Here is an 8,421-nt window from a genome sequence, read left to right as displayed (position 1 = left end):
AAACTACAGGCTGTGAAAATCACTTCACATCCTCCTTTTCATTCATTGCAAAAGATCCTACCATGACTTTAGCCAGGCACTCTTAGTCGCTCATTGAGAAAATATACTTCGACAAAATTAGGTGAGTGGAGATGTCTCATCTTATTCCAGAATGAACTCCGATGGAATTTCACTAACTTGTGCCACATTGCAAGCATCCAACTTCTTATGAGCCCATGTATTTCCTGAAAGGGTTGGAAGGCAAGGAGTGAGAGGTTCCAGCTAAACAAGGGAAACCTGCTTTGACCTGTAGCTGAAGCTAAGATGAAGAGCAAGATAGTTCTGATTGCCGGAGGGCTCAAGATCTTAATAAACCCTCACCCCTTTAATTAGCATGAAGGAGCTCACGAGCTGCAGCTTACAGCATTGGGACACAGAGAATCACAGGAATACTCAACCTGCTCATGCTTGAGTTGGGTAAACTTTACCCTGGGGCTTCATGTGGTCACAGGTTTGGCATTGCCTGAACTGGCTCTGCAATGTAAACACAGGGTTGTAATTTATTTAGCAACATTGTGCAGCAAAACACAGCACAGTGGTGCACCAGATTAAATATATTTCCCACATCTGAAATTGTTTTAGGGTTATGATTCAAAAAAAGGCAGTTTGAAATGAAGGAATTTATCAGCTCTACCCTTCCTAAGACTGAATTTGGTGTCTGGTATATCATCTGAGTTTGTCTGTATTGGAGCAAAGCCAATTCCTGCTTTGTAGCTCCTGTGCTTTATTTCTTCAAGAGCCAAGACTGTTCAGCACCTCTGAAAACCTGCTCTCCCATATCTGGAAAGAAGTCCGTAACTTCTTCTGTCTCTGCAGATGGTGTTTTGTATTGGTCTGAGACAGATATTTCTTAAAGAAAAAAAAACATTCAGAAGAAATCATTTAGGAAGATGGCTTAAACAATGCCATGTTTCAGTATATTCATATTCAATTCTGATACAAATATGAATTTTGAGCTTAATGTGCTGATGCAAATTTTAATAAAGTCTAAAATAAGTCCAGTGAAATGATAGCTGAAATAAAGCACTGGTATTGGCAAAGTAAAACACTTCAGAACGGGAAACTGAAAGCAGTTTGTTTCAGGATTCTTACTTAATTTTGATGATGTTTGCTAAAGTCTTGTATTTGGGCCTTTTTTAGTTACAAATTTTCCTAAAGTCACTACGCTTCCCTGAAATATCAGTGAAACATTGCGCAGCCAGAATCATACTAACAAAATACTAATTCTAATTACATTAATGAGCTGTGCAAAAATGGGGGAATATGGTTAAGGTCAAAACCTAAAAATTATAACACCTCAGTGGCAAACAATTGATGATAAATGAGAAAAAGAAACATTTATTCCTCAAGGCCAACACAAATGGAGAAGTACTGCTGTGGACATTGTCAAAGAGCATTGGTATGAGCTGTTTGCAGGCGATTCCCCTCCCCACCTGCTTTCTAATACCCTCGTGGGTTCACTGTTCACATAAATAATAAACTGCCAACTCCTTGGGTCAATGACCCCTTTTGTATTTTGCAGGGCTTTCCTGGATTTCCCCTTTTGTTCCTTCGAATCGATGCTTCTGCCACTTTTCGGATACTCTGCTGAAGTTATTAAACCGCGTTTGCTGGGCCACTGTGAGTCAGCAGAACTCGCCGAGCAGGACTGCAAGCACCGCCAACCCCTCTGTCAAAGACATAACTACTGTAAAAGCTGCGCTGTCCATGTGCAGAGAGACAAACACTCAGGCTGGATGACACTCGTTTCGGATGAAGAGGAGAAAGAAAGATGGGGAGATTATGCTTGTGCTGTAAGATACCACAGTAATTCAGGCTGAAATATTCTTCCTCTGAAAGAAAGCACTAAAGAGCCGCCCGGGTTCGTAGGGACCCAAGGAAGAGAATGCCAGCTCTTGCTGGGGATGGACGGCCTTCTCCTGCCTCCTGTGAACACCAGTTAAATAAGAAATAGCTGCTAGTGAAAGTCCTGTTTGATCTATACAGAGCTCGCCAAATGCTGGAAGAAGGAAGACACAGGGTTTAGCAATGAAAACTCGTATCGACCGGAATCTTTGTTTTGTGAAAGATGCACACCTCTCTATCCACTGTTGGTAGCTCTAATAGGAAATACAAGCAGCTGTATAAACCGTTCTTCCTTTGGGAACCGGAGTGGCACAGCTCACCCACCGCACTCATCCCGGATCGGATCGCACCGGGATCTGTGCCTTGGGGGTTCCCCTCCTGGCTGGGTGGGAAGCCCGGGTCTTGCCACCCCGGAACCCTTTAAATGTAAACCCGACACAATATTCCCTGAATTTTAACATCTGGGCTGTGCTGTGCAGGGCTGTGCAGGTGTGTGCGAACCCTGAAAGGGGCTGGGCTGTGCGGGGCTGTGCTGTGCGGGGCTGTGCTGTGCGGGACTGGGCTGTGCGGAGCTGGGCTGTGCGGGGCTGGGCTGTGCGGGGCTGTGTTATGCGGGGCTGTGCTGGGCTGTGCGGGGCTGTGCTGGGCTGGGCTGTGCTGTGCTGTGCGGGACTGTGCTGTGCTGTGTGGGACTGGGCTGTGCGGGACTGGGCTGTGCGGGACTGGGCTGTGCCGGCCTGGGCTACGCGGGGCCGTTCCGGCGGGCGCCCCCTGCTGGCGGCGCGGGGCGGTGCGGACGCGCCCTCTGCCTCCCGCCCCTGGGCCGCGCTCCGCGAGGGGCGGGGCCGCGCCGGGGGAGGAGGAGGAAGTGGGGGCGGCGGCGAGAGCGGGCGGATGGGGGGCTGAGCGGCGGCGTTGTGCAGGCAGGGTCGGTGCGGGGCTGATGAGGGGCTCGGTGCGGGGCTGGTGCGGGGGATGCAGGGGATGCAGGCGGTCTCGGTGCGGGGCTCGGTGCCGGGTTGATGCGGGCTGGATGCGGGCTGGATGCGGGCGGGCTCGGTGCCTGGTCGGTGCCGGCTCGATGCGGGCTCGGTGCGGGCAGTCTCGGTGCGGGGTCGGTGCCAGGTTCGCTGCGGGCGGGCTCGGTGCGGGGTTCGGTGCCGGCTCGGTGCGGTCTCGGTGTGGGAGGGTTCGGTTCGGGGTCGGTGCGGGGCCGCGGCGGGTTCCCCGGGCGGTGCCGAGTCGGTGCGGTCCCGGCGCGGGGCCCCGTCTGAGCCGCCTCTCTCCGCTCCTCCCGAAGCCGCCGGCTGGCAGGCGCCCCCCGCGCCGGCAGCACCATGCAGACCTTCCTCAAGGGGAAGCGGGTGGGATACTGGCTGAGCGAGAAGAAGATCAAGAAGCTGAATTTCCAGGCCTTCGCCGAGCTGTGCCGGTAAGGAGGCGGCGGGGGGCGCGGGGTCGGGGCTGGGGCCGGGCTCTGCCCCCCCACGGCGGGTTCCCGGGGATCCTGCGGGCCGCGGGGGGCTCGGAGCCGCCGCAGGGCTGCTATCCGCAAGAATCAAACGAAGGGAAGGCGCTCCCAGCCCTGTGCTGCAAAACCACGTAAAAATAGGGGCTCAGACCCCCCCGAGCGTTCGCCCCAGCCCCGAGCGGGGTGTGTGGAGGCAGCGGAGCTCCCCGCACAGGTTTCTACGCGCCTAGAGGTAAAGGTTGTTCCGATAAGCTGTAATTAGACTTTATCTGAGTAGCTTAGAGCGTAATATATTACTCAACTTTATTATTTAATTTGAAATATAAACTCCATTTGGGTCCAAGGTCTTGCGGCGCATGCATCGCAGCTTCTGACATAGGATAACAGCTTTTTCGTGTTTATTTCATGCTAATAGTAAGTTTACAGCAAGTAAATTGTTATAAAAAAACCCGAGTAAATTAATGAAACTAATTTTTATAATTGAAAATATTCGAAGTGACCCACGTTCTAGTTTCCGCGAGGTCTGTTCAGGCTTCGCAGAATATATTTTACAAGAGTTCAACTCAACTTTGTTAAAGCATTTAATGCAAACCCCACCGCTCCCTGTGAAATTTCAACTGGTAGCACTTGCTCCTTTCTGTAAAGATAAAGGAGGCAGAAGAAATGGAAAACTATTTCAAGAAAGTGACAGAAGCTTTTACATCAGCTCATGTTCTTGGCATTCTGTATCCTCTCTGCCAAACTCCTGCAAAACGTGCCAGAGTTTTTTAAAGTATAGAAAAGGCCACAGGTTCTGGTTTAATATGTTTTTTAATTCTCCAAACAAAGTACTTCTGGGTGAATAATGTTAAGCTTTGACATTGCCTAGAAGATTCTCAGTTTTTGTGATGCTTTGTTGAGCATAAGAAATATGTCATTTTTAGGGCCTTGAGGTTGGGTACAGCATGGGTTTTGTGCCCAGAAAATGCATACAAAGTAGTTACTTATTTGTCATTCATTCTTGGTATTATGCGCTGTGCATTTTCATGTTTGGGAATCTCCCTGCCCTCTGCTGTCCTTTTTTCTCTTTTTGACTGGGCTCTTTGCTTCATTTTCTCTGCTTCAGAAATGCCTTACGCTTGTGTTACATAACATGGATCTACAGTTTGCTGCACAAATTTATTAATAGTTGTGGGTCCTTGCAGTGCTGTGGAAATGGACCCCAAAGTGTCTCTCTTGCTACATGTTACTAATTTCTTAATGAAAATTAGGCTATGTCTTTCTGTACAGGCTGAGCTCACTCTGAATAGCATTTATAGACGCTGGCTATACCTCAGTCATGCTTTGATATGGTTAAAAGTGCCTAATATTAGCCTTTCTGTAGCATTGGAGTTGAGTGCTTGGTTTAAAGATCGGTGCAGTCACTGGAACACGGTGCGCTAATGTCTTGGATGCTCTGTTTTCCTTCCTGGTAACTTCTGTTGACACCAGGGGGAGGCTGCATTCGTTTAGGCAAAGATTTCAAGGTTTTGTGCATGATATCTACTCGATTACTTGTGTGTTTGTAAGCTTTTGATACTGTAGAAAAAGTGGAGCCAAGCTCAACGTACATCTTACCAGAAATATTGTTATGGTAGGGAGTAAGGCAAGTGTGCTCATTCCTGTAGAGTGATTCACGCATTAGAGTGGACTGTGTGTCTGTCTGTCTACTCTATCTGCTTCATGGTGACTGCTACTTGGAATTTATTTGCCTGTTGCTTAGGGATATACTTTCTGGATGACTGCAAAGTTCAGTTTTGTTTGTATAGATTTGCAATGAAGCAGTTATAATCCAGGGAAGTAAGAGAAGACTCCTAATGAATTCCTGAAGTGGGAGTATTGTCAGGATGAGAAAAATCTTCGATTCTTTGCAGTCTGTGAGCGCAGCCACCTCCAGTGCAGGACACTGGTGTCCTTACGAAAGCGTCATGGGCAGGCATTTGAAAATCTGTCTGAACCATCCACTTGAGGGATAGTCAAAGTGCTGAACTGCTCTCTTAAGGTGGTTCTTGGTTTTGTCTCCAGTAGCACTCCTAAGCTGAAATGTTGTTATATCGTCCTAGCTGACATGAGACAGGAGGAGTGTGAGTGGACCTGCGATCAAGGTTCTGCTCTGGGGCACAGGCAGGGCTGCCTTCAGTTCTCTGCTACACAAAGGCTGGGCCCTTAATAGCTCCTCTTGTTTGTATCTATCCTTACAGTATTGCTTTGGCTGCTGGGTTTCAGTAGGTCTCCCTGTTAAATTTTGGCATCTGAATTCTTCCAGTTTTGTTACTGGAGAACTTGCAGGCACCTGCCTTCTTTTCTTAAAATTTTCACTTGGTTATGTAAAGTCCTGGTGACACGTGTGGCTGGCACGGCAAGCTCTCCTGCCTGAACCCAGCATCTTGGGGCTTTTGCCTAAGCTTTGTATCCACAGGCTAATCTTCCTTGTGCCAAAGGCCTTTGAGCTTGCCTGCAATTTTGTTCCTTGCTGTGGCATGCTAGGTGCTGCCTGAGCTGTGTCCTTAGTGGAGCATGAGAGCCTCCCCTGGCTGTGCCTTCCAGGTGTAGCTCAAAGAGGCAAAAGCAGTGTCTGTGGTGATACCAATAACCCAGACCAGCGGTTCTCAGATTGTTTGGTTACAGCCCACTGCAGCCCTCAGTGCTTCCATCCCTTTCAGGCTTCTGAGGGACGTGGTGACCAAAAAGGCAGTGTGGTTTCACGGGCCTCTTGCAGAGATCAGTGGTCCACGCATAGCAGCTCGAGTGCTGTCGACACGGAGGGTAAAGCACCTGCCTGGCAAGTGGGAAGCCCAGTTTCAAGCCTGCAGTTAGTGTCTTCCAAGGGAAACTGAACTTGAAAACGGGCCAGGCTCACTCTGATCCTCTGGCTGAACCTACCGCTGCGTATAGAGAGGAATGTGAGCTCCTTCCCCAGTGCCAGGATAGCCATCCTCTGTCTGTAGCACCACAGCAGGGGCATTCCTTTAGGCACTCAGTTCTGGTCTCCGCTTCACGTAGTGTTTCTCGGTTTTTTACATCAGCTATTGGTGGAGTAAGACTTCTACGTTCCTTTTAGTGTGTTGGTACAGTTTCAGTGGGGAGAAGAGAGTCCTGTTTGACTTGTGATGTGGGATTGGCTCTTCTGTGTAGAATGGGCCATGCAGTACAGGCTTTTTGTCCTAGTCAGGAGGCAATTTAAGAAGCCACCGCTGCCAGGTTGTCCTGTGCTTTTGACTAAAGCTGTGAGGTCACTATGCTTTGTGTTGAACTTGGTGTTATCTGCATGCTAGCATATATGCTGCGGCTGCAGTTCCCTGAATAGGGCCCCTTACGGGACTGCAGTGTGAAAGTGTCTGGGTTGTGCATCTTAAGTCAACTTTCCCGTGAGCCTTTATGTTCTGCTCCACCAAGGTGATGGCACAGACTCAGAGCTTTAAGTAGCTGGCTGTTGGCAAAATACAGAGTATCTATAGCCTGCTAAAAAGTAAGACAAGGTGTCTAGAGACTCCTAACTGAGAATTTAGGAGCCTGTGGTGTAACCGTGTAGTTCTGACGTTGTCATGTATGTTCCTGCCACTGCTGAAAGGAACAGTTCCTCCTTCCTCTAGCTGCTTGGTCTCTTCCTCTGTCTAGGCAGGGTTTAGTGGTTGTGCAGTTGGCAAAGACTCTCAATCCAATCAGTTCCCTGCTCATCACGTTGACCTTTGAATGGTCCTCACTGTGCAGGTGCACAAGCACTAATACAAGGTTAGGGAAATGGAGATGCCCTATTCCATTGCAGAAATGACAGAGCTGTGTTGTGAGTTGCAGATGGTGGTAAAGACTCTTGGATACCCATATTATCATTTTATAAAATGTGCATAGATGTACTGCCAGGTCTCTTGGGATGCTGTGAATAAAAAGACTCCTGTTCATGCCATATGAAGAGTGGTGGTGGTAGTACAGAAAAATGCATTTATCTGTTCAGAAAATGAGTTGTGTGTTTGGCACCGGTTCAGGTTAATGGCATGCAGCCATTTACGAATGGATGTTTGCTCTATGGAAGCCTCAATTTCCTTGGTAGTTGTTCTGAATGTCATCTGTTAATATAGCCTCTTCTGGGGGCCACGGAGATGCGAGTCAGTAAGGTTATGGAGACGTGAATAGGGTGAAGTGAAATATTCTTCCTCCAAGCGGAGGTGATTTAAAGTTGCCCCATTCTGAATGATAACCTACTTCTCAGTTATTTTGGGCAAAAGTATTCATATGTGCAACTTGTAAGTTTGCATGGTAATGCGGTAGCTTTTCTGTGTAGCTACATACATAGTGAGTCAGAATTTCCTCTTTATAGCATGTAGGAAATAAATAGCAAAGGAGTTGCCTGAAGATGTAATGTGTCATGATAAATTCTGCAATTCAAAAGATGGAAGAACTGTCCCTGTGTACCCTAATGTCCAGATCATTTATGGGTGGATTTTATTGTGCTGTGTTTTTTTCATAAAAGGAGGATGAACATCTGTGAGGAGAATTTCTCAGGAAATAGTATAAATTCTGAGAAAATCAAATTCTACCCACAAAAGAAAATGGAAGTGAGGTAATTGAGAGTGCCTTTTAGCAAAACCCAGTTGTCTTTACTTCTAGTGAGCAAACTGAGTTGTCTTCTTCCCTCCTTGGGAATTTGTGACACACTGGTCGCATTCATTGACACACAGGAAGCTGAGGCTTCTTGGTCTGGTTTGGATTCCCAGGTGCTGCCTGCTGCTGAAGGCTCTTCTGAAACTTGAGACCATGTTCTTGAATTGCTGTCTGCATCAGTTTGGCAGGTCTCGGGCTTGGCTTTATGCGAGGGGATGTACTTTTCCTTGGTCATGTAGTTCTGTTAAGAGTGTATGTCAACCTGTGCTGAAGACCATTTGGGTATGACAGGTCACTGTGGTGTTTTTTGTTGTTTTTTTTTTTAAACTAATGATGAAGCTATTTTGATGCTGATACCAGATTGATCTGCTCAATATAGCAACCAATGATTTTTTTCTTCCAAAGTATTAGTATGCCTAATTTAAATTTGTGTGACTCGAATATCTTAG

The 8,421-nt window shown here is 47.7% G+C and overlaps 1 protein-coding gene across 1 annotated transcript in view; it reads left to right on the top strand.

Moving 5' to 3' along the window:
• The first annotated feature begins 2,752 nt into the window (after positions 1–2,752).
• ITPK1 (inositol-tetrakisphosphate 1-kinase) overlaps positions 2,753–8,421 on the top strand; it is a 155,902-nt gene continuing 150,233 nt past the window's right edge. The window contains exons 1-2 of the mRNA XM_069858745.1: positions 2,753–2,812; positions 3,185–3,316. Of these exons, the coding sequence (XP_069714846.1) occupies positions 3,222–3,316 (95 nt within the window). The 5' untranslated portion in view covers positions 2,753–2,812; positions 3,185–3,221. The remainder of the gene's footprint in view (positions 2,813–3,184; positions 3,317–8,421) is intronic.

Source organism: Phaenicophaeus curvirostris, chromosome 5, assembly GCF_032191515.1.
Source record: "Phaenicophaeus curvirostris isolate KB17595 chromosome 5, BPBGC_Pcur_1.0, whole genome shotgun sequence".
Lineage (NCBI taxonomy): Eukaryota > Metazoa > Chordata > Aves > Cuculiformes > Cuculidae > Phaenicophaeus > Phaenicophaeus curvirostris.
Note: the sequence above shows the minus strand (reverse complement) of the source record. Positions and strands in the feature narration are given on the sequence as shown.